At 45.2% G+C, this 26867-nt stretch overlaps 1 protein-coding gene across 1 annotated transcript in view; it reads right to left on the bottom strand.

Moving 5' to 3' along the window:
* The window catches only part of CLPX (caseinolytic mitochondrial matrix peptidase chaperone subunit X), a 360248-nt gene that overhangs the window by 309706 nt on the left and 23675 nt on the right, over positions 1-26867 (bottom strand). Inside the window, exon 2 of the mRNA XM_069222819.1 lies at positions 1082-1242. Within this exon, the coding sequence (XP_069078920.1) occupies positions 1082-1242 (161 nt within the window). The remainder of the gene's footprint in view (positions 1-1081; positions 1243-26867) is intronic.

Genomic DNA, 26867 nt, shown 5'->3' with positions numbered 1-26867 from the left:
AAAGTCAAAGACCTCTTTGTCTACTCATTCTTCTTTTTCTTGTGGGACTTATTTGAACGCCCAGATGGCTGAGAGTGCGATGAAGATCTTGGGCTCTGCGACTGATCCCAGTACCTAACTCTCAACTGGGATAGAGACTGTCTCAGCATCACATTTTGCTCTGCAATGAACTTGAGGGACAGCTCCCTCATGGCCTTGAGGTGCTTGGCGCGGCAGTCAGCCCAGGACTTTGTGTCGTGCTCCAGGTGTCAGAGGCAAACAAGATGCTGGTCCGTCACCAACATCTGTCGATGACAGGCAGCGCATGGCATGAATCTGGCCTTTCTAGTAGACATCCTACCACACCAGGGGAAAATTCTCAAAAAAGACTTTGCTAAAAAGTTGAAAAAAGGTCAGCCAAAAATTGACTGGAGGTAGTTCTCTCCAGATCTGAGCTGACTGATACGGAAAGAAAAGAACTGACATTAATGCACTGGTATTGCACCTATATAGGCACCACACGTGAACCTTCTGGCACAGATGATGCCAATGACACTACATGGAGCCAAACGATGCCACCTACCAGCCTTCCATGACCAGCACCCCGAGTAGGGGGAACTAGTCATTAAAGATTTCTGGACTCAGTCTGACGCCTGAGGATAATTCTAAGATAAGGAATCTGCAGCTAGAAGTCTCCATCAGACAGATATGGCCAGAAAGTCTATTCCAAACGCACCCTTCAAATGTCATGATAAGCATTGATAAGAGTAGAAAATAAAATAAATGTGCAAGTTTTATATATTTAGTATTTGATGCTGACCTCAAACTGTTCTGTACATCTTAAGAGTTTCGGCAGAAGAGGGAGTTAGTGAGGCAGTCGCCTCAATGCAGTCACAATGGGAAAAGGAGCTCAGCCAGGCAGAACTTTCTACTTGCCTACTGCAAGTCTGGCATGTTAGCACTGCATACACTTAGTTTATTATGATAATCAATTGTGTGGAAGATTAAATTACATCATGCATGTCAATTCAGAGTTTAAAAAACATTACGTACAGGGAAAGGAAAGAAAATTAACTATGTCTTGAGCTCTGTAAAAACCTACCTTATTTCCATCTCCAGACCCATCCTTGCCAGCACCATCTTTGGAAGCAAAATACGATGGAGTTTCCGAAAGCGCTCGAAAAGGAACATTTCTCAAAACTTGATGCTCAAACGTTCCAGGTCTTCCTAAAACTGAGCGATGAAAGCGAGCACAAGTGATGCCTAAAAGACAATTAGATTTACGCCTGTTAAATCATAAATGTTTCCGTTATGTAGGGTTAAAAACTGACTGAGTCCCTTTATCTTTTATTTCTTAAAAATATGGGATTTCAGACTTCAAATGAGAACTAAACTAAGTAATAGTATTTTTGAGGTAAAGATTGTTTTTAAATCACTTGCTTCCAACTGTCATACAAAAATCTGATATTTTTTCAAGAGCTCAATCATTAGGACAACACATTTTTAAATCCCAGTAACTTACCAAGACCCAATTGTGTCCAAAATGTAGTTTAAAACACTATTTTTCACAAGCTGGGAACAGCAATGAGCTACCTTTATATTAACTTTGAACACTTCCCCCAATGTCATTGGCATACTTTGGTTAAAAAGTGACATCACTTCATGACTTTAGGCCTCCTCTATAAAGCAAGTCTAATGTAAAGAAGGAGGAATATGCCATTTTCATAAACCCAAATTCCTCCAGATATACAGCATTTTATAATAGTTGAGTTTATATACAATTCTATAACACGGTGTGCAGCCCTGCAGCGTATTATACATTAGGCAGCATGCTAAACCATAGGGGTGTGCTTGGTGGGAAATGTTTTATTTGCTTTGATGTTGTGTTAATGCGCTTTAGTGTCATGAGTGGTGTTCTGATCATGTCTTGTTTCTCAGTACTTGGGAATGTCTGGCAGAAAAGATAAGTGGGAGATTGGTGTACACAAATGATAATTAGCTAGCGGCTATAATTTACTTTGCAGGTCCCTTACAGTCATTTTTCAAAGTAACTGATCTGTACGTTCTAAGCATCACGAGTCTGGAGAGAAGAAGGATAGACAGAGGATGGAGAAAGGACAGAGATCCCCTATGTAATGTACATTAAAGACAATCAATCAAGATTTATAAAGCGCAGCTAATCACCACTGAGGGTATCCAGGTGCTGAGAACCAAGCTGCTTCGGTGGCTCACTTGAATAACCAGGCCTTGAAACCCCTTCTGAACTCCTGAAGAGAAGGAAGGGGAGGCCATTCCAGGCCTTTGCGGCAAGGTAGAAGGAGCATTCTCCACTGTTGCTTTAGCGGATACAGTGGGTGTGAACGAGGGAGGATGATCGCAGTCATCTGGAGGGTTGGTGGAATCTCAAGGCAGTGGTTGATGTATGCTGGTCCTTGCTTATGCAGGGCTTTGTAGCAGTGAGTCAGGATCTTGAATTGGCATCTTTTGTGGACGGTGCCATTGGAGTTTCTTCAGGTGACGGGTGATGTGGGTCTGTCTGGGGAGGTCAAGGATGACTCTGGACACCGAGTTCTGAATATTCTACAGTTTCTTCAGGAGATGTGTTGTAATTCCAACGTACAGTGTGCTGCCATAGTCCTGGTGGCCCGTGATGAGGGCTCGAGTGATGGTGCATTTGGTGGAGACTGGGAGTAACTTTAAGATCTTTAGGAGCATGCACAGCATGAGGAAGCAAGTGGAGGAGACTGCGTTGATCTGATTCTTCATGGTGAGTTTGATGTCCAAGATGATGCCAAGGTTCCGGGCGTGATACGTGGGGGTGGAAGAGGGTGCCAGTTCAGCAGGACACTAGGAGTTGTTCCACGGGGAGGTGTTGTTCCCAAGATCAGTACTTCAGTCTTGTCCGTGTTGAGCTTGAGGCCACTGACCTGTGTCATGCATAGTTGGAAGTTGGTCCCCGTAGTGGAAGGGTCTTCGGATAGAGATAGGATGAGCTGGGTGTCGTCAGTGTAGGAGATACTATTCAGTCTGTGGTTTCTGAACATGTTGGCCGGGGGATCATCCAGACCTTGAACAGAGTAGGGCTGAGGGATGAGCCTTGAGGGACACCGCAGATTATATTTTTGGGCTCGGAGGTGAATGGTGGAAGACGGATTCTCTCTGTTCTTCCTGTGAGTAAAGATGCAATCCATCTGAGGGCGTCCTCGAATTCAGATCTGATAGAGCCTCGGGATCAATGTGCAGTGGGACACAGTGTCAAAGGCCACTGAAAGGTCAAGGAGGATCACGGCAGCCGCTTCTCTCTGGTCTAGGAGAGTTCTGATGTAATCAATGGCTGCTAGCAGGGCGGTTTTGGTGCTGTGGTTCATGTGGAATCCGGACTGGGATGCCTCCAGGAGATCATTATTCAAGGTATTTCGCAAGTTGGTGCCCTTTAGAAGGGCTTTGGCAGGAAAGGGAGCAGGGAGATGGGCCAGTAGTTTTTTAGCTCGTGGGGGGAGGGAGGGACAAGGGGGTCGGCAGACTGTTTCTTGAGGAGGGGTTTGAATTCAGTGCGTTTTCACTGGTCGGGGAAGGTGACTGATGTGATGGATGTGTTAAATATGGCTGTGAGATTGTTCCTGATGGTCTTATTGCCAAAGTTGAACATTTGGTGCAAACAGGGGTCCGTGGGTGCTCCTGAGTGGACAGAATGCATGATGTCAGTGATGATCTGCATGGCGAGCGGGGCCGAAGCGGTGATCTGGTGGTCAGAGGTATCAACTGAGAAAGGGAGGAGACTGAGGATGTCGGAGGCAGGGGCTCAAAGTTTTTATATATGATGGAGATCTTGTCATGGAAGAAGTCCAGCAAGGTGTCACAGAGTTCTTGAGAAGGGGTGATAATGTTTTCAGTCCCTAAGGGGTTTGAGAACTTCTTGACAATGCTGAAGAGTTAGTTGCGGTGTTTGGAGCTGGCTTCGATGGAGTCCGCTAAGGCGTTCCTTCTCTTCTCTTTCAGAAGTCGGTGCTACTGGTTGAGCGATGTCTTGAAGGTGGTCCAGTTAGTGGGCTCCTTGCTGGTGCACCATTTCCTTTCCAGTTGTTTGCATTTACGTAATGTGGTTCTCATTTACGAGGTGTACAAGCTACCATGTTTGGTGGGTCTATTGAGTTTGGGGGCTTTGAGGAGGGGAGAGACAGTCGGTGCAGTCAGAGATTCAGGTGGTGACATTCAAGGTTGGTAGAAGTGTCAATGTGTGAGGTGACAAGGGCATTGGTCCACTGTCTTTTGGATGCTTTGTTCCAGCTGTGATGTGAGCTCAATGGCATGGCTGTACCTGACTCTGTTGCTGGCTGTGAAGATAGGGTCCAGTGTGTGCCCTGCGCTGTGTGTGGGGTCAGTGAGAAGCTGGTTAAGGCTGATGTTGCTCATGCTCTTGAGAAGGTTGGCTGTGCTGGGCCGTCACAATGAAAGTTGAGGTCTCAGAGGAAGAAGTAGTGTTCAGTGGTGATGAATTAGGCAATGGCATAGCAGTATCCAGGGCGTGGTCCTGTAGATGCCTTTGAAGGAGGTTTTCCCCATCTAATCGGATTAGGAAGTTGAGGTGTTCCCTGATAGGGGTGGTGTCGTCGGAGCAGTGGACGGATTCTATGTGGATGATGGCGATCCCACCTCCGTGTTTAATGATGTGGCAGCGGTGTGCTATCCTGTAGCTATTGAACGTAGCGATGTCGGGTGCTGATGCAGGGTTGAGCCAGGTCTTGGTGAGGAAGACGATGTTGCGATGAGGGAGGTGATAATGTCACGGATCTCAGTGGTGTGTCTGCAGAGTGATCGGGCATTGAGCAGGAGGCAGTGGAGCTGTCCAGGTGTGAACATGATAGACTTGGTGTTGACGCTTGCATGTGTAGGTGCTCAGGTGTGGCAGAAGAGGCGGTGGTGGCATGCAAAAGGTCAGTGCCGCAGCAGAAGTAGTTGCAGGGTCTGGAGTCCAGGGCTATAAGCTTGATGCTGGTGTATCTGCCGGTGGCAGGAGATTCTGGGTTCCTGCCGCTGGGCGCGGCTGGGCACAGACTGGTTTGCCTTTGGCATACCTTTGGCGTGGTTGCACTTTGACCTCTATTAAGTAGATCCTGAGAGGGTCGCTAAGAGGAGGTGGGCGGGCTCGGCAGGAGAAAAATAGCAGTAATTGAGTGGGTGTCGGGGGAAACAAACAGAGAAAATAAAACAATCAGGCAAAGTGAGCACAGAAAGGCAAAACAGAATGTAAAATACCACAGACCGAGCACAATGAGGGCAAAACCAAAAGACAGAGCAATCAGGCAACAAAATACAAAGCATAAGCAATGGATCACCGTATGGGCAATACCTGTGACTGTCACTAGGACAGTCTAGCCTTGATTACAGAGAGGGATAATGTTGGGGCTGTAAGGATAGACTATATCAAAGTCTATCAGGATGGTAATTACGTGGCAGACCTCTTCATGCCCTTGCTGCATGTCCTCTTTGGCTTCGATCGGCTGATGGTGGGGTTTTTGACAGTATAACCGTGTTCTGTGGCAGTTCCGTTTGGTTATGGAACTAGCCAGCCAGGCTACATGTGCATTATAAGGACCGCTAATGGAATATGATGGTTATTCAGCCTGTGCTAATTACAGTTGGCCGTGGTAGTATCCAAATGAGGGTATTCCTGTTCTTGGTACAAAGCTATTATTGTCCAGGAACAGAACTAAATCTCAAACAGAAAATTCACAAAACAGCAAGGCCTGCTGGGTGTGAACAGTGTGGTCAGTGGTGTAAAATCAATCTTATTCTTCTTGTGGACACATTTATGCCCAGTCCTATCTGGCCTTTTATCTTGTCCGAAGCCGTATTTACTTAACAAGAACAACAACCTTTGATTTAGTTACGTTTGTAATAATCGTGGTCTTCCTGGGCAAAGGTCGCCACGTCTACTTAACAAACACGAATTATAAAAAATGCTACGACCGAATATGTACCGCTATTTAGATCTGGCTTGACAGTGCAGCTATAGACAGAACTTGTGATAAAAAAATTAAAAAAATGAACTTTAGGAAGCACTACTGAAATAGAGGCTTTAACTCCGCTCAAATGTTGATTAACTGGAGTGCATATTTGCAGGTGAGGGACTGCATCGATCAGCGCACAGTTTTGTCTTTCTTGGAAACCCACAGCATTAGTGGTATAAATCTCATGTGTGAGCAATCTGCCTATGCTTTTCAATGCACAGAAGCTACACAACCTTTCAAAGAAAAGCTTGCAAAAAACATGGAGGAGAGAATTCAGGACAGAGTGAAAGATTTTGTTGGCATATTCCTGCACCTTCAAAAAAGCAAATTAAAAAGCACGATTTCTTCATTCACTATGTATGATGACTCAATAGCCGGTAAACATAGAATGTACCCATTCCACCAGTAGAATTACATGGCCCCCAGAATTATCAGAGCCCCAGCAAAATGATACTTTGCTTATGGCGCACTCTTTTTCCCCTAACAAAAAGGCAACTTTTGTGAACATTTTGCATAACGTGACACTCTTGTGGTGTCACAGTAAAGCAGTTGCCTACAATTACCATAATACATGCCAAACAAAAATGCACTGGCACAGCCAATCTGCCAGGCATTAGCTGGCAGCCGCTGCCAGACATTGGCACTGGCTTTGTCAAGGTTGTTTGCAAAGTAAAAAATATATTATTGACATTATAACAACAAAAAAAATATTTGGTCTCATAAAGGATACATTGCTACAGTAATAATTCCATGCATAGAAGGGATATACTCGGCGTGTGTATGCTGTCCTTGGGAAAGGGCAGAATGCCATCACTCACCCTGAATTTAGTCAAAGGCTGAAGAGGGCTGACCCACTGCCCCATGTTGTGTGCTGCAATAGGCAGAAAAAATGTGAATGAAAAAAAACATAACGGAAGAAGAGAAGTGCCTCAAAGCCCCTCTTAGTGAGTATAAACATATAGTTTTAGTAAAATCAAAAGGCCTTGGTTAACGCCAGACATAAAAGCAAAGGATCTTGGCCAAAGAGACCTAAAAATGACAAAACAAGCCCTTATCCCAGAAAAAGTCATGCCTAAGCAAAAGACGGTACTATGCTCCACAGCCACAATGGATTCAGTGCAGTGCCATTGTGAAAGCCCCAGTGCATATTCACACTAAAAATGTCTAAGATGTACACGTTTCGGTTCACTTACCACAACCTAGTGGATTTATTTATACTTTTCCCTCATCTTCTTTGCTTGATTTAGCTCCCGAGAAAGTGTCACTCAGTTGTTGAAATGTCACTCATAATTACACTGAAATTATGAAACTGTCACACACAGCAGTCTGAAACATTGGCAGCTATGTGGTGATATTCTATGAGTACCCCGCATTGGTGCCAGCGTTTCAGTGTAAGGGGCAATGCTCCACAGAAAATGTCAAGCCCTGTGCACGTTTTTCCCCAGGGACCTAATAATGCCATCCGTCAGAGACTGTGGCAAAGAATCTAAAGGGTCATTTAATAGCTTGCAATGAAAAATCTTCCTTTGCAAAATAAATAACAGCTCTACTACGTCCTCACTTGTTTAGGGGTGGGGGCCTTTCACCAATATTTGGGCCCTCTGTGCCAGCTGATTGTTCTGCAATAAAGATTCTGAATCTGGGCGATGGTAGAAAATGATAAGGGCTGAAAAGCCAGAAACGCTGAACGGATGGTGCTTCACAGAACAGTGCATGGAGAATAAATGGAGCAGATACACTACATCCCCAGATCAGCTGACTGTAGTGTCGAACAGGCCCTTTTGACCTTTATTTATATTTTCAGAGACAGTACAACATAATAACAGTAGAGTAAGTGTAGGAGGCTGACTCTCTATGTAGTGTGCAAAACCAGGTACTCTGTGCAAAGAGTCTAGGCAACCACACGTTGGTTTACAGGAGGTAAAAACTAGACCTCCTAATGCTCTAATTTGTATGGTAGCTTGGTCGAGCAGTTAGGCCAATCTCGGAGAAGTGCAAAGCATTTGTTGTACACACAGTACCAATAAATGAAGACATACTCAAAGGAATAACTCGTCAGATTTTTATTTTAAAAAATTTAAGACCAAGATCATCAAAATCGAGTAAGTACTTTTTAAGTTATGATTTCTCACAGTTTAAAAAAGGTCTCGTTTCTGTACGTAATTATGCACCATAGGAATCAATGGGAGAAAACTTTTAAAAAAGCATTATAAAATCAAGAAATGTGTTTACCAATGCCTCCTTTTGCTTTTAGGTCGAGGTCATCAAGAAGTCTTGTGGGCCAGCTGGTGGAGTTCAGGTGGTTCCTGGTTTGGGCTGGAAGCTGCTGAAAAGTCCCTGGAGCTGGTGTAGGACCTCTGCAGGAGACCACTTGAAAAAGCAATGCACAGGTGGACTTCAAGGTAAGCCCGATGGGTCCCCTTGGAGTGTAGAGGTTGCAAAGGGTGGAGGACCCTTAGAGAACAGCTGGTTCTCCGATGCAGAGCCCAGGGTGGCAGAGTACGAAGTAGATAGATGAGCTGGGAGCTGTAAGCAAAGTGCCCATGGAAGCAGGAGGAAGATCACTTTGAGGGTCGCTTGCAGGTCAGCACGTCCACACTGGTGGGTGGTTCTGGTGGTTTTTGAAGTCCCTCGACTGGGGCTTCCTCCGAGTCCTTTTGAAGCCCAGTGTGGACTTTTCTTCTTGGTGTCCAGCGTTGAGGGATCAGTACCACAGGCTACTGCACGGTTTAGCCACTAGAGGGCGCAGTGCCAGCAAACCTGGCACATTTGCAGGGTTTGTTCTCCAGGTCCATTGGGTGAAATTTGGTCCGGCTGCAGCGCCCAGTTCCTAGGTCAGCAGCAGGTAAGTTATTTGGGCTTCACTAGTCTTTAGATCTTTGTTGCAGAAGAGTGATACCCTTACCCTGGAGGGAGATCTTTGGTGATTTTCAGAAGAGTGGAGGTCCTCTGGGGACTTGCAGAGTCCATCCGATGTCCAAGCAACCCCTCAGCGGCGATTGTCGAGTCCTGGGTGGAGCAGGAAGGGTTTGGCGCCTTTCTCATTGTGCAGCAGGAATGCAGTTCTCGAGCCTTGGGTCTTCTTTGTTGCTGGTCTTCTCGAGTCCTTGGAATCTGTTCTGCAGGTCTAGGGGTGCCCACTAAATGCTGCATTTAGTGGGCATTTAGGGGAATACCTAGTAGTGAACAATAGGTAATCTACCTTAGGGTGGCTACACCCACTATATGACCACATCTTGGGGGCAGAAGTCACTTCATTACCCCTATAGGGGTGGTGCAAGCTGAGGCTGGCCACTCATCCTGACCTTTGTGCATTTTTCCACTATAGCTTCTGCCAAAAGTATGGGTTTGCAACAGGGGCGGCCATCTGCTGCTAGCAGCAGGACTGTGGGACAGCTTTCAAGGGCGTTAAGTCCTTTGAAGCTCTTAGGCAGGGCTGTGCACAATCCTAGGGGAGGAAGTGCAACACCTCTGCCCAGGAAGGGCTTTGTTCTCTGGACCAGGAGAGCACAGGCTCTCACCCCAGGTTTCCAGAATCTTGTGTGGTGGTGGCAGACTGGTTGTGACAGGCCAGCAACCATGCCAGGGTAGTTAGCTTTTGCAGGGGACACCTCTAAGGTGGCCCCTGGGTACATTTTGCAATAAATCCAATACTGGTACCAGTTTGGATTTATCATTCTGAGTTGTTTGATACCAAACAACCCAGGGTGCAGAGTGGTCATCATGTAGCTGTGAAACTTGTTCTGACCTGTCTCCAGCACATGCATGTAAAATGGCTACACTGTTCACTTACCATGTCCCAGGTTTGATAGGGATACAGTAGGGGCATATTGCTCATGCATCTATGACACCACATGAGGTTACAGTGCACCCTGCCTTAGGGCTGGAAGGCCTGCCAGAGGGAAGACTTAACTATATTTAATGCAGTCTGTAGTGGACAGGGCACACAGGCCGTATGCCATGTCAGTTTTATATATTTTAAGATTGCACCAGGACACTCAGCCTGCAATGGCAGTGCTGGGTGCACTTGGATGCATGGTCCCTGAGGGTGGCATAATCTGTGCTGCTGCCCTCAGGGGCTTATCCTTAGTACCTCATGCCATGGGTACTTTATTACCATTTACTAGGGACTTATAGGGGCACCTAAAGGGGTTTCCAATCATGCTACTGCATCCCAACAGTTTTGGAAAAGAGATCTAGCCCAGGGAACATGGTTAGCAGGGCCCTGGCACCAACAACTTTGAAACAACATCAAATACCAGGCAAAAGGTGGTGGCCTGGTAAAGAGAAAAGATGCCTTTTCTCATGGTAAGACCACTATTTAATGCTCTTGTGAGATGAACACTCACGCCCAGGAAAGCAACAAAACCCGAAAGGAATTCTGATTCGAACATAGGATCGGAAGGTAGGGCCCCATGACAGTAGAAATTGGTCCACGAGGGTTCGATCCTATGTATTACAGGACAAGGGTGGTCCGAGCAAAGACAATTGTGGTAAACAGTGGCGGGTATGAACTGAATCAGCAAAATAACAGGGGAGGCTACATGGGAAGGATGGGGGAGTTGGAAATAGGCACGGGTGTGGAACCTAGTAGGGGAGAAGAAGCATGGTAAACAGACATACCAAGCATACATTGTACACTATGTTATTGATCATGATGTGACCAAACACAAAGGCACAATAGAACCTGTATGCCATCACAACTGGTAACTCGCAGTCATGTAATAATGACCATGGAATAAGTGAAAACTCGTGCCAGACAATCAAGCAATGTCTCTTTTTTCTGCGGGGGGGGGGGGGGGTGAGGGAGGAGCGGAAGTTTGAGCCTATTTGTTTTGTTTTTCACTAATGACAAGCTGTCAAAAATCTCTGGAATGCACTTCTTAATCCAAAGAAGACATTTATTATTTCACTATGTGAGGTTCCTAAAAGGAGATTAGCATGTTGAAAGCACATGTTTGAAAATAGTCACAACAATAAAATGAAAACATACCAAAATGAGTCTCCACTGCAATATACACAGTAAATATATGTATCTATATTATAATGTAAAGCAAATAATGAATTAAAAATGCATCACCGCAGGGCCTGTCAGGTGCTTCATCTTTCTCATGCCAGCAAGCCGATGACCCCGTTTGAGAGAAAGAGAGCTCTCCGCCCTCACGGGAACTCTATATCAGGCACTGGATGTATGAATCCTGATTGAGGCCACTCCAACCCTCACTGTCGCACTGGGTCTTTTTATGTCTTAAAAAACTAAAAGAGCTTTCTGGAAAACCCCCTCGCAAGAAGTATTCAAACATGCTGGCTAGTTTAGGTATGCTTTGAAAACAACATGTTGGGGTTTGGCCACAATCCCAAGATGTCAAGTCAAAACAAGGCCGTTCCCTGCCGTCTGAGTACATCCTTATCAACCAAAGCCTTTGGTGAGAAAAAGCACGAAAACAAGACAGAATGCACAGTTTACAATGTGGAAAATTACAGGCAGCCTTTAACATGGCAGTGTCTAATGCTACGATAACGTCAATAGGCAGAATTAATCCAAGGCTAAACTAAATACAAAATGTAGTCTGTAACTGGTAAACACTGGACAGCTAATCCAGGTGCAAAGTGGTGCAACACTAAGCCATTGGTCAAAACACACATTTCACTACACTATTCCAGGACATCAAATACCTCTAGGAAGACACCTCATTTAGATTCCACTTTGTCCTTCAACTTATATATAAATCTTTTGTGCAGATCTACCCGATGGAGTTCTACATTCCATTCTGTGGAAATGGGGCACATTGGCTGGTATCAATGGCAGAGGACACATATCTTCACCACTGCCAGTGCCGTAGCCAGCCTTCGGTGGCTCAGGACATCCATTTCAGGGAATTCGGTTACATCATAGAGGAGGACCTAATGGGCAGAGAGCTGAACAAACTGGGCCTAGAACCTTCATAAGTGCGCTCATACTGATGCCCAGTAGAGATCCAGCCAGCAATTCCACAGTATGTGCAGAAGGTCACACTACTCTTTTCAGCACCTCCAGCATTTGCTGCGGGGGAACAAAATCGCCTGGTGTAGTTTCTTCGGGGACCAGTAACACTCGTGCAACATCTTGAAGTAGTGGACTTTGAAACAAGATTCCCGAGTACTCTCTCACGGGAGTGGAGCAGTTCTGCTCAACCTTTTGGGACGTAATCTCTACCCAGGACAGTCTGCCACTTGGTGAAGGTCAGGGCAGGTTTTAAGTGGGCATCGCTGATAAGCACTCCATATAAGCCAGATATCAGTCCCAGGGGTGTGGAATTTATTAAAATATCTACTTGTCCAGGGGACAGGTTGCTTCTCAAATCTACTTGTCCTGTAAAATGATCTACTTGTCCCTTTGGTGCCATGTAGTGTGGCGCCAAATTACGGCAGCAATCTCATTATATAAGAGCTCTGATAATAACCTCTCTGATTATGCCAGGGCTACTACCATAGTAGGGCTTGAATACTTGCAGTTTCAATCCCTACTGTAGCAATTTCCTTATGTTGCCACCTTTCTGCAGATCTGCATACTGGGGCTGGAGGAAGCAGTAAGCAATAGTTCCAGGGCTGGAATGCCTTTGAGTCTGCAGACCTACTAACCTGCATGTTTTAAAGATTTTCACCAGCTTCTCTCTAATATTTTCCCATAATAAGAAAGGTTGGACATTTACTCCTGACAATGGCAGAATTAGAACTTCTTCCAGGGTTGGGAAGAAAGTGGCTGGAGGGAAAATGAACTTGCAAATGTTCAATTGATTTTCACATGAGCAAATCTACACATGCGTATTTACCCATGCTAAAATACAGTTCACAAATATTTTATGGGGTACGACATATACCATGGGTGCACTTTTGTGACTTTCTTTAAGAATCTGGGGCCACATGTAGGTAGGTTCAGATTTGCGACCCGCAAATTGTGAGTCAGAGCGAGTCGCAATTTGCGAGTCGCAAATCCGAATGTAGGATGGTGTCCCTGACACCATCCTACATTCGCAAGGGCTTTGCAAATGCCCACCTCATGAATAATCATGAGGTGGGTCGCAATTTGCGACCCCCTTGCGAATGGCGGCCCTCACAGGGATGGTGGCCTGCTGGAGACATCAGACCACCATGTCTGTGACTGCTTTTCAATAAAGCATTTTTTTTTTTTTTTGTAATGCAGCCCGTTTTCCTTAAAGGAAAACGAGATGCATTACAAAAACGAAAAAAGAAACGTTTTCGTTTCATTTTTTCAGAGCAGGCAGTGGTCCATAGGACCACTGCCTGCTCTGAAAAAATGTTTACAGTGACATTCACAATGGGGAAGGGGTCCCATGGGGACCCCTTCCCTTTTGCGAAAGTGTTAGCACCCATTTGAAATGGGTGCAAACTGCGATTGGTTTGCGCCCGCGTTCGCAGAACAATCCTACATTGCACTGCAAGTCGCAATTAGGAAGGGAACACCCCTTCCTAATTCCGAGTCGCACACCCGTTTTGCGATTCGGTAACCAGGTTACCGAATCGCAAAACTGGGTTTGTGCATCGCAATGTGCTTTTTGCACGTCGCACACAGCGAAAGTCGCTGTTTGCGACATGCAAAAAGCTACCTACATGTGGGTCTTGGTCCCTAATTAGGTCTGGTGTTAACAAAGACATTTTGTTTTTATTAAACTTCTATTTCTCTCTCTTTTGGCGGGCTTTACTGTGAGTGATTGCATTCTGCTCTTCCACAAGGAGCATATTGGCACACAAAGTAGTTTTGTTCAGTGTCAGGAACTACAGTGGCAATCAGTGACGTAACGAAACTGGAGGGTGCCCCTTTGCAAAGAACATGGAGGAGCCCCCTATCCAGACTCACTCAAGGCAGGTGCTGTGCTGAAGGGGCCCCCTGGAGGGCGGCTGCGGGGCCTTTGTTATGCCACTGGTGGCAACATGTGCTTTTAGAGTTCAAAAACGTTTTTTTTTTTTTTTGCCAGTGTTTGTTACAATGTTGAGGGCCTGGTAGCTCCCACAACAATAAAGTGTTACAAAAGCCATGTCAAAACAAGACACGCATTGATGAAACTAAAAGACTTATAAAAATATATCAGATCAGTTGGCTTTGTCAGTGTTTGTTTATTTTCATGCTTCCCATAATCGTGTTGAAAATGGTTACACTGATTTTCCATTAGAAATATTTTTGGGAAATACTAGCATGCATCAAAACATTTTACTAAATGACACTTCATTTGCATCTAATAAGAGAGCATTCTGGGAGCATTATACTTAGCCTCATAGCCTAAACTTTTCAAACATGTGTATACACATTTTTTTTTTTGTACTGGAACCAACGTCAGTAGTGAAGTGTGACCTTAAAACATTTATTTACAGCACTCACCCTAATAATGAAGGCTTTCAAATAATGAACCATAAATACAAGTTCGAACAGCATTAACTATTGGAAACACATTACCTCAACTGCAGAGAGTTCCACTCTCTGTAAACAGGCAACCAAAGGGTTTGTGCTGCAGAGGGTTGGGCCTACTTGTCCCAAGGACAAAGTAAACATAAAAACTTGTTGCCCTTGACCCCAAACAAGATGTCCCGGGCGTCGGGCGATAGTAGGTGAGATTGGGAGTTCTACCAGGAGAGGGGGCAAAAATGACCAGAGGCACTGGGATGGCTGGTGATACTTCCGGTAATCACTCACCTCTTAGCGCAGAAAACGGTTTAAGAGTGCCCTAGCCAAGGAGATGTTCAATGTGTTGCACACCTCTCGCATTTCAAGTAAAACGGCTGTTTGTCAATGCAAAGGTCAGCGTTATGCCACACCGGAAACATTTTATGAAGAAGGGGGTCAATGCCCAGCATTTTGTGGGCCACAATCCATGCTGTGGCTGCAAGAACAGCGCTGCCTTGCCAAGGGTGGTAGGGCGGGGACAGGAAGCACAGAGAGGATGTGGATGTGTACGCAGTGAGGTGCTGTTTGATACAAATCCAGGCTGGTGTACTCACTAAAGGAAGGGGGTGGGCGCACAGTGGGGAGCTACCTGGGAGACTTGGAACGCCACTGTCTAAGAGGAGATGTGCGGTATATGGAGGCCGCTAGCCAGCGTGTCAGCCCACAGTCAGGTGGCCCTCAGTCTAGGGCTCCAGCCCCTCCAAATGTGACCGGATGTCTGCTTCTATTTCCAAAAGAAGAGCACAGTGAACTCTCAGGAGTAGAATACCGGAGATTTAATTCATGGGTACTCACAAAGATTTTCCCAGGGGCCAAGATTTTGGTCTGCGATGTGACAGAGGGCCACATTGATGCCAACAGTGTGGTGGTCGTGGTTGGGGTGGTTTGGTGTGTATTGGAGGTAAGGTGGATTTAGGGGAAGCACAGCATATACATCTAGTGGCTGAATTGCACAATGTGAAACCAGAAAACATGTGATTGATCCCAGCTCCCCCACTTTACCAGATTGTGTGATCCCAGGCAATTGTTTTATTATACTTTCCCTCCGTTATCACATACAGGAGGACACTAAATACAGGACTTCAGGGTGCGAGCTTTACTAAAGTTTCTAGGTTTGATTTAATCAATTATAATTCTATTCATCTACAATAGGAAAGAAAGCCAACCTAAGTGTCACATATTAAGTGACTTGCCCCTTAGTTTACTATTGACATTGTGCTCGGGGTGTAGGGGGGGGCTAATGAGGAAGAATTAATGTTTCCAAATTCATGTTTAAAAAACACTTAAAAAAAAAAAAACTTCTCAATGCACTAATATAATCGGATTTACTAAGGTGAGTTAGTTCTGAATGTTAATGAAATGCACTTTTTGAATTCTGAACAGACTATCATATTTTTACGCTTTTGCTGTAACATTTCTTTTAAAATAAAAGGGCTCCTAAAGCTAAGTGGTGCAGTACAACCTAGTTACATCCTTCTTTTTCTTAACTTCAATTAACCTATGAATAAACGCTAGCTTGTTTAGTTAACATTTTTTTTTTAATGTTAGCGCTAAGTCGTGTAAAAAAGCAGTCCGTTGCTGCTGTTGACCAGGGGGGCTGCATGTAAAAGGTCAGGATGACCGCATGCGACCTCCCCTGCCTGTACTTTGAGTATCACTGATGTAATTGTATCTAGGTGCTATTGACATTGCTACGGTTTGCACTGCGACCCAGAGGGAGGGGCTTAGATGTTGCCATTTGAGGAGATTTTGCTTGGACCGCTCGTGGAGGGGTAGGAGGTTGTCCTCCACTATCCTCTTAAGGACACTGATCACTCGAATGAATAGGTAACGTAGGCCGTGGTAGTCCACCTTGATAACAGCAAAGCCCTGCTCTTTGTCCAGTTAATGGTGTAACCCGAGAGACAGTAGAAGTGGCCTATAATGGATATGGCTGTGGACAGCAAGAAATATGTCTGGGAACGGAAGAGGAGAAAGCCATCTGAGTAGAGGAGTGCTTTCACCTCTGTGAATCCAATGGATATTCCGCTCACCTCTGCCATGAGGAATATGGAAGTAGACAGGGGCTCCATCACCAGGTGAAACAACAGCAGGGAGAGTGGGCAACCTAGTCGCGTGCCTCGGGGGGTCCGGAAGATGCCAGACAGGTAGCCCCTGCAGCTGATTTCCGCCATAGGGATGTTGTAAAAGAGCCAAACCTTAGAGATAAAATCATCTCCAAAGCCATTCATGCCTAATTCTGAAGACATAAGACTACTCTACCCGGTCAAACACCTTTTTGGTATCAAGGGAGAGCACCAGCCTCTCCTCCATGTCGTCTATGACATGCCACAGGAGATGTTTCCAAGGTGATCCTGGGAGGTACACCCCAGAAAAAAGCCAACCTGTGAGGAGTGATCAGATGCGCAATGACTTTCCAGAGGCAGGTGGATTAGATCTTGGAAAGTATCTTCAGATCCACATTGATTTAAGAGATTGGGTGGCAGCTCGGGCATGATAATGGATTTTTGCCTTCCTTGGGGACGACGGTAATGGCAGCGGTGTTAGCAGTCAGCCTCAATTAACCCTCTGCAGCAATCTCTTTATAGGCTCGGGTCAGAAGCGGAACCAGAAACGATCTGCCCATCTTATAAAACTCTCTGGCGAACCCATCTTCCCCATGAGATTTGCACGTGGAAGTGGTGATACTGCCACCGCAACCTCATCCTCTGTGTTATCTCCCTCCAACAGTGCTCTAACCTCATCCGCTAGAGAGGCAAGGTGGAGAGGTCACAGAAAGTCATCAATCTGGGTCTGCGTAGAGGTGAGCGGGAAAGCGTGGAATATAACTCTGCAAACCTCCCCACTATATCCATGGAGTATGTCAAGAGAGTTCTGGTTGTCTCCAAAATATCAGGGCTCACCAGCTGAGACTTCCAGAATGTTCACCCTGGCAGTATCTACACCAACTTAGTTTCACTAAGGGTTTTTCTGCCGTAGCCGCAAATAATGCGTCCAACTGTGTCTTGGGGAGTTCAAACACCCTATAAATGAACGTCCATGGGGGATGCACTATACTGGAGAGAGAGAGAGAGAGAGAGAGAGAGATCAGTCACCTCCGTCAGCCTCCTGGAGGGCGGCTCAAGACTGGAGTTTGGATGTTGCGGAATCTTGCATCGGGACATTCCTCAAGACGACCTTCAGTGCCCCCCAGCGCATCATGGGGGAGGCAATCAAGCTCTTGTTGTCCTGTAATTAGAAGTGGATACAGGGAGATTCCTTGCACTTATGTAAGGCACGCAAAGGCCTGCATCCACCAGCACATGTGTGGGGGAGGGAGAGGAGGGCGGTTCTGGAACGTGACCCAGGTCCAGATCTAAGCAAAAGATGCCATGATCCGTAACCACTGCCTCCTGGATGACACAGTTGGTAACAAAGGGAATATGTGGGTTCTGCAAAAGGAGGAAATCAATACGGGATGAAAAAAGTACGTGAGCATGTGACCTCCCCTGCAATTTACGCACTCTGGCCTGTGGCTCTAGGCAGCCTGAAAGCTTGTCTAGGTGGGCTGGAGAGCAGAGATCAGACAATAAAAACTGCTATATGCTGGCAAAATAAGGCATCCCCTACAACACATAATGAATGACCTTATAGATAAGGAAATCAATGTCCATGTCCGGTAGAGCAGCGTACTGCGTGTCCAGCTGTTCTACTCAACAATCAAGTTTATCTAGAAATGTGTAAAAGGTGGTCACCTCTAGCCATTAATGCAGGGGTAAAATAGGTTATTTTGCTGTCCACAGAGGAGAGGGTGGCCACAATGGCTTAAATCTTTTAACACAGAATCCATCTCTGTTGTGGAGAGGGACACTGTTCAAAACGTTGACTAGAGTTGACTGGAGATTTGGACGTGCTACTGCCTCTGAGAGAAGCAGTTGGTGGGCTGTTGGTTTGGGCTGCTGCATGTGGGACAGCAGAGGCAAAGAGGTGGTCCTTCCACCGGCAGGTGAGAGGCCCGTGTATTACCAGAGGAGACATTTGAACGTGGAGACCTACCGGGCATAATCAAGTGGTTGAGCTAAGGTCTCAAAGAGGCCGTGCACTCATCAAGGCAGTACCTGTTGGCATATGGGGAGATGGCAACAGGCCTCTTGCAGGCATGGGATTGCCGCCGCTTACCATTCTAGTCTCTGATGGCACTAGCTGCTCCCCAATCAGTGCCCGATGGAGGGAGAAGAGGGGAGCAGAGGGGCATGAGGGGCATTGGGGGGGGGGGGAGAAGTCTCCTTTCACTGCTGCGCACTCCGCACCCCCCTCTAATCAAGGGGGGGCATGTTGTGGCTTGCAAGGGAGCCAGCAGGAGCTAAGAGCCTGAGCTGGGAGCTGGAAAATCTCATGCTCACTGTAATGTGGAAAAGGATGGAGGGGGCCACTGTAGGGCTCAACACTCAGTCTGAGCAGGGTCACTGGGAAGAAGCGGTGGATCTTAAACTGCCACTAGGCAATTAGCAGTCTCTAGAAGCAGCCAGACTCATGGTGGGTGCTGCCTCCGCCCCTGTGGGGGAAAGTCATGGTGGCCTGGACAGGCTGCGCTGATCTTGATGTGTATATCTGGCCACCGGGCTTCGATACAGGAACGATGATGCCTACTCGGTGCAGGAGGCGCCTAGCAGGGTCCCAGTGAGACAGCAACTTCACCCACTTCGATTCCTCATCTCCTGCAGCAAACATTTTATCAAAATACATGAAAGTCCAACAGGACAACAAAAGCTACCTATTTATTTTAAGAGCGAAAGCAAAGCTCCAGCAGGATAATAGGGAAATTAATCAACGAGAAACCTTCACATGCCAATAGGTAGCAGGAGGATTAACCAGATATATGGAGGAAGGGTGCTTTTCAAGACAGTAATAACGCTGTACCTCCACACCTAGATTTTACCAGGCTGAGTGCCCAAGATCACACATGCAGTGAAAGGAAGGAGTCAAGTATAACCTTAATCGGTGGAGTATTTTCTAATCCACAACTCCCTTCTAAATGTTAACGAAAACACAAAACTATCACACGCAGTGAGGCCTCTGTACACACCTTTTTGCTTGAACATCATATAATGTAAGCAAGTGAGGTTTCCTTGCCTTAATTTATATTTACACCTTCTTGTTTACAACTTGCCACCTACTGCTTCCTGCACTGGGAGGCACCAAGTGTTTGCTTCAGGTTTTGTTTTAAAGACAAACTTTCACTGCTTTGCGAACTACTGCTGCTTACAAGGGCAGCTTAGTAAAAACAAGCATTGGCAAAGCCCATAGGTCTCTCTTTTGGGACCTATTGCCAATGCTTTTAGCAATGCTGCAACAATAACCCCTAGGTCGTGGAGCATGGCGAAATAACAAAAAGAAAAGCTTTCAAAAAGCAGCTGCATCATTTTGTAGGGACATGTACAACATATGTATGTGACTAAAAACATAAACACAGCTACTTTTGTTTCTTTTCAGTTACAGATACAAGATTTTACAGCAGGTGGGGGAAAGCAACACAGGGAGGGATCAGAAACAATATGGTGGATGGGGGGGAGCCAGAGGGGCTGGGCAGAAGTGAAATGGGGGACTGAAAGCAACGTGAAGGTGCAGATGGAGGGCCAGAAGCTACACAGGGGCGCAAAATAGGGGAAGGATAAGGAGAGAGAAAACAAACAGGAACACAAGGGAGTGGGACCGAACGGTCAAAAAAAGAACAATGTGGAGCTAGCAGGGAGAAGCACACAGGTGAGAAAATAACAAGAAGGGGTTGGGGGAGCAGCACTCAAATGAGAGAGAACACAGGAGTGCAACAGCTGGAAAACACGCGCACTCTAGTGGAGAGCTTTGCAAGAAGAAAAAAGTAGGGTCTAAAAAGTGAGCACTGGAAGGACACAAGTATTGTGTCCATGCTTCAGGGGAGGGACAAACAAGAAGGGGAAAGAAAACCTAGACAAACTAATGAATAAGGATCAAGCAAGTGTAAGTGGTAATGAAGCCAACCACTATACGTAATGGGCTGGATCCAACAATGTGTCCCGCAAAAGAAAGCATGTGCTGTTTAGTAGGCAAGACCTAATGCCTCTGCTCTGGTAAACCTCTCCCAGGCAGTCAGTGCAATGAGAGAACTAGCACCAGGGAGAGGAAGGGCCAAGTAACACCCTTTCTCACTGTTGACAACTGCAGTTCTGAAAATTCACAGCTCTAGGGACATGCTGGCCACAGGACACAGAGCAGAGGCTCAACAAACACAAGACAGACACTTCATTCTTAAATAAACAAGATCATGCAGCAAGCTCACTGAAGTGCAAACCTTTCCAGCTGACCTCCACGAAGGGGCTGAGAAAGGGAAGCTGAAAGGCTAATAGGCCTAAATGAAATTCTTTAAGAATGGGCTACAGCATGCCAGGTGGTACACACTTAATAAGTGTCACTCTCAGATTAATGACTACTAGTACTAGTGATTAATTGCCGCAGAAGTTAACATACAACCCCGAAGTGAAAACGGACCAGGTGTTCCACGTCACAACAGTGTGACTCAGGCCTCAGCTTATGGCATCATCGGAACGACGAGGCGGAGAAGAAGCCAGGAATATAACTGTTGCAGAAGTAACAAGAATTTTCAGTCAATAGGTCTTGCCTTCGGGACCTTGTAAGTATTTAGCCATCCAGTACAATATCCAGTTAATAATCCGGACACTCACAATTTAGTTTTCAAAAATGCCCTCCTTTCTGCTTCTAATGGATGGGGGCGTGAGAGAGTGGCAGGCCTCTACTGGGATGAGCATTAAATATTGGGATCCAATCAGAACGTAGACCAAGACCACACACCTATCAGCCAGCGCTGGTGTGCATACAAGCACTGCCTTCCAGTGCCACACATTTTAGCACAGGTCAAAAATCACAGCAACCAAAATCTCTCTATGTGCTTTGGCAGTATGTACCAGCTGCCAAATGACCACTTTGGCAGTCAGACAGTCACAGTAACGCCACATCACTCATGCAAGCTCCTTATATGCATTGTGCCTTTACTATGCAGCTGCTCAGATAGCTAGCAAGCCATACACACCTTGAACATAAGTGTAACTTTTACAGTTTCCAAGAGTACCAATCTAGATAAAAATATCAAGCCTAGGTTCAAATCTCAGGGCTTCCCAGGCGCCCATTCAACTAATTGTGTAAACTCCCAATGCCTCTTTCATTCACCTCCTTTGACAAAACTCAACCAAGATGGATGGATTGGTGAATGAATGCATGTTAATGATGTGTCTGGCTCAGAGTTAATCTTGAATTATTTGCCTGTTGGTATGCCTGTTTTTTCAGATATTGGAGCTAGCAAGTGAATTGATCAGGATCTCACAATTAGATCAAATGGAGACGTGGGGAATTTGAGCACAAGTCGCCTGGACCGTTTGTTTGATGGAGTGTGAGCGAAGCTGCGGGGAGATAAGATTGGGTTACACAGACATAATATCCCCCTCAGCAGAGTGAGTCATTGCTGCATTCTGGTGCATATTCACTAACTTGTGTGATCTGCTTACATGTCAAGAACAAGAAGAATGTCACTCAACCTTTCGTCCTCCCCTACACTGCGTTCAGAGCCGGAGCTGCACTAGTACCGATGGAGCTTGCAGTGACATGTACCATGACAGGCTACAGGCCAGGTGGCTCAACTGCTTTGAAAGCATCAAGCACTGTAAATTAACACAGGCAGCCAGTTTTGAGGCTCAGCATCATCTCAAAAAACCTATAAATGTGAGAAAATGACCTAAATGAAAGAAAGATAACTGGGATCATATTATGTGCTCCAATACCTTTGGGTCTAGGCTTGTTGTGAATTTGGAGGCCGGTGCACTAAAAACAGTGAGCACAATCTCAGCCTTTGAATGCACAGCAAATGTGACCAGATAACAAAATTTACAGCTGTTTACAGCCGAGCTTGGTAAACCACAAGCACTCTTCTCCAGTACTACAGAGGAAAGATAAATGTAGTCCATGAAATGGTGACCAGCGTATTTATATAGTAAGTGCAGCACAGGAGCAAACGAAAAGGAAAAGGATGGACAAAGAGGAAAGAGTGCCCATCAGCAAGCAAGGATTGATTTTTAAGGGTCATTAGCATAGACACACAAAAAAAGTGGGCGGAGTTAAAAGCCCACAAAGCATATACAAAAGGTTGCTAAGCATCAGTGCAAGAGCCGTCGAGGCTCGACCTCAAAAGTATAGTGAAGCTTTCACAAACTGATGAGTTTCTTTGCCCTTCATTGCCTTTTCTTCTGAATGACTTAAAATCGCCCGATGTCCCTGGCAATTAAGTGGTCAATCTTTTAGGTGGATATGTTCATGTGCAAGGACAGAATGCTGTCAATTCAGATTCACTCTGAGTGAAATAAACTAATAGCAGAAGTGGGTTGATGTGGTGCTCTACACTGCATGATGTAGTGGGCATGAGGACTCATGTAAATGATACAGACCAATGGATCAAGAGAAGTAGCTTAAAGCCTCTATATAAAGACAGATTACATATATATAAATTTTAGTAAAAGAAATAGATCTTGGCTAACGCCAGACCTAAAGAGGTAGCCCACCAGAAATAACTGGAAAAATACTTGAGGTATCACAGATGAGTAGAAAAACCATATAGAATTTTGTATTCTATGTATTTGTTAAATGTTGTACTGAGTTACTCAACACTGTCCAAACCAGGTATAACATTTACCACAATCTCAATGTAAATTTGTAGGAAATATTTCAATCAATATGTTAAAATCAATTAACCGGACTATGAAATTTTGCTTGCAAACATGTTTTGTGATGAATCTTTCACCATCAGTCTACCAACAAACCACACTGTATTGTAGCAAAATGTTGGCAACAATCAAAACATTGCCATACAGGAATTATATTCAATAACAATGCAATTTCTTAAGGACCCTATTTATAACAACCATAGGGTGACCAAGGGGAACCATGTGGATATTTTTGTTTTCTTATCAACTGATAAAAAAAAAAAAAACGCTTTTTTATTCTCTATTAAGTTATTCTAGACAAAGTAGTTATGTTTCAAACCTTAGCAGACTGATGCTGATTGAGATCTTCCTCAGAACAGAGCCAGTCCCAATTAGGAATAGTATAATGTTGGATACACCAGGATTAAAAATGGTTTCCATTATTAAACCGCACCATCAGCGCTGCCATAGCTCTGAGGTACGAAGGTGACTGCCAAGTCAGCAATGTCAAGTACACCACACTTTGAAGAAGGCACATTTGAAAGCAGTTGCAACAGCCTCTTATAACACCCTTAACATTTAACATGTTAATTTATGTTCTTTTAAAAACCCAAACAAAAACACACACAACATTGCAATCACAGGGACAAGTCTCTGTTGCTATTAGCTAGCTATGCACGTTTCCCCTGAGCACCTCCAGTTTCACCATCCTTTCTGAACAGCTATGACATAGGCATGTGACAGCCAAAATGAATATCTAGTGCTACTGTCATATAGCACTTAATATGGTTTCTAGTAGGACTAGTAAGATGTAAAGAGACTCTTCAGAAGCTCAGAAGAAAGGGATTTCAGACAATCCCGTCCTTTCCCCTTTCACAAGGGATGGGATTTGGAGTTTCCTGAAGGCTTTTGGTCGCGAAGAGAACAGGCTTGAATTAAATGTTCTGTGGATCCACAATTCATGCAAAGTCCATATTTACAGTGGTGTTCTTTTTCCGTCTCGGATGGTGCCCCACAAGCAACACAAATCTGCACTGGCTTTCCTCCAGTAGGAGTGAGTGATCCTTCGGGAGAGGATTCCACTTTACAAAATGGTAACCAAGTACTTCCAAATGAGGAGGCCTGGGCCCTTCTTTCAGACCTGCGTTCTCAAAGCCAATGTTCAATTGCTAGGGGCTGATCCAGTAAAGAGGAAATAGTTTCTGCACGGGCTGAGTGGATAAGCTTGATTTTAATTTCTTCTTTAAGAACGCTGAGAAACAGTGTGACAAGTGTTTGTTCAAACCATGTGGTCTTTGCTGCCAACTGATGGAACCGGGTAATGTAAGCCAAGACATCTTGATTCCCTTGTTGGATTTTGCAGAGGACCTTCTCTGCCAAAACCTCCAAACCCAGTCTTTAAAGCATCCTCTCAATGCGGTCAAGAAAGTTGAATAGTTGGAAAGACATTGATCTTCTGAAGCTACTAGAAGGGATGCCCAACCTAAGGCTGGTCTGGAAAGGGCACTAATGAGGTATCCAATGATGGCTCTATCCTGACTTAATTGTGCTAGATGTAAAGCAAAGAAAACTGTCAGGGAGTCAATGAACTCCTTCAGCTTGCTTGAGTCTCCAGAAAAGCATGAAGCTGACAGTGAAACTAATGGAATAGGAGGCCTTAGTAACTAGTGATTGCAGTTGAGCAATATTGTCACACCTAACTGATGCAATTTTTGAGTCCGTTTTTGGACCATCCGAAACAAGGTTTGAGTTTGATCAATAGGTGTTATGGCCTGGGCTTATACCATCTCTCCAGGTCCAAGATCAAATTCTGGGTGTGGCAAACTATTGCGCTCTGAAGATTGATGCCTAGCTAAAATTACTTGGTGGCAGCTGGGTTGGGAGATTCAGGTCTCTACTGTGCTGGTCGGCCAGAGGTAAGGGTGACCCCCTTCTAGCACCCACGAAGCCACCGGCACTAAACAGCACCAAATTAGATAGTGCCTGCCACAAAAAGCCCTTGACAGAGGAAAAAACCCAGTGGGCAAAAAACCTCCAATGATGGAAGAGTAGTGCTTGAGTGGACAACAGTCTCTAGGAGCAGGCAAAGAATACAGGAAACAGGCCAGCAACAAAAAGCAGGCCGAGAAGCACGCAGGAATACTATGAATAAGAATACCAAACGTGAACAAGGAATAACTGGAAACAAGTTGGGAGCCAAGAGGCTAACGACAGGACTGTTGAAGCATTGTGACACAAGGAAAAATAATTCCAAGTTCCTTTTATACCTCAGACCCTAGGAAATGACAATAGGAAGGATGGCGCTATAATGGATTGGGGCGCTTTATCCCATAAGTCCTCACTACAGGATTCTGGGCAGAAGATCGATTCTGGTAATGGAGACACCAGAGAAGCTTCCTAGACACTATGCCCCTAGGAAAAGATCAAAATGCAGGGAATTATACTGGTGGGCCGTCCTTTGCTAGGTAAGTATCTGAAAGGGACGCGGTGGCACGCCACCACTCCCTGCACCACTCCTGCTGTCCGTACGTGGCATCCTGCCCGCTGCAGGCACTGTGGTAACCGGCGTCTGGTGAGGCAACAGCGCAACATCCGTCGTATCACAAGTGCAACATATCGAAAGGAATATCCGTCACAATTGTGATGGAGGAACCAATCTGCCAAACTCTAAATCAGACCCTATATCAGAAGGTAAAATCTTTGCCAGAACAAACCTAGTTGGTGTATTCGAGCTGCTCTGCATCGTGGTCAGCCTTAAATTAAGCCCTGGTCTCAGTCTACCATGATTAGTGACGATCATTGGCACTTTGTTCTTTTTACCTCTATTTTGACATTATTTCCAGTTCATCTTATTATATTTTTGTTACTTTAGGGTCATTTTTTAAATACAATTTTACTTTTTTTCCCTAATTCAGTTTGGAATTTTTATTGTTTTACATTTTGACTTAATTACTGTTTTGGTATTATTATAAAATACATTACAGTTTGCCCTAAGGTAAGCCTGTCTGCTCTGTGCCATAGCTACAAGCGGGTTGAGCTCAGGTTAATTTAGTGACCTTGAGGGTTCAACCTGACAAGGATTGTGATTATTCAGTGAGGTTGGTAGACACCCTCCGCAATTAATCCATTTGCTTACAGTACTCAATTCTTGAAGTGGAGGGTGTAGCAGACCATGCACTTGTGCTGCTATAACTAGACTTAGGACTAGTAATACCATGCTCAGAGTATGAACACCTTTAAGTACAACAAGCTGAAGGAAATGACTATTGTAATCACATACAGCAGACTTTTTTTTTTTTTTTTTTTAGAAGGTGCAACAAGGGTTAAGTATCCTCTGATATCACGATGAGGGATTCTGCCCAAACAAAACAGAACACACTGGTAGAACAGAAGGCACATGAAGCATCCATGGAAAACTTCATGGTATGCTGGAACGCTGTATGTAGTGCACAACTCTTGCAAGATCTGGCAAAAGCCAAATTTAAGCAGAATGCCATCTTTACATCCATCAATCAAAGAGTGATTTTAAAGCGCAGTTAATCACCCGTAGGGTCTCACGACGCTATTTGTGGGTGTGCTGTGTAATCGAACAGCCAGGTCTTGAGGTCCTTCTTGAACTGCTTCAGTGATGCGGTCTGCCTGAGTATAAGAGGTAGCGTGTTCCATATCCGGGCTGTGAGGAAGGTGAAGGATCTTCCTCCTGCTGTGCTTTTC

This window comes from Pleurodeles waltl, chromosome 3_1 (assembly GCF_031143425.1).
Source record: "Pleurodeles waltl isolate 20211129_DDA chromosome 3_1, aPleWal1.hap1.20221129, whole genome shotgun sequence".
Lineage (NCBI taxonomy): Eukaryota > Metazoa > Chordata > Amphibia > Caudata > Salamandridae > Pleurodeles > Pleurodeles waltl.
Note: the sequence above shows the minus strand (reverse complement) of the source record. Positions and strands in the feature narration are given on the sequence as shown.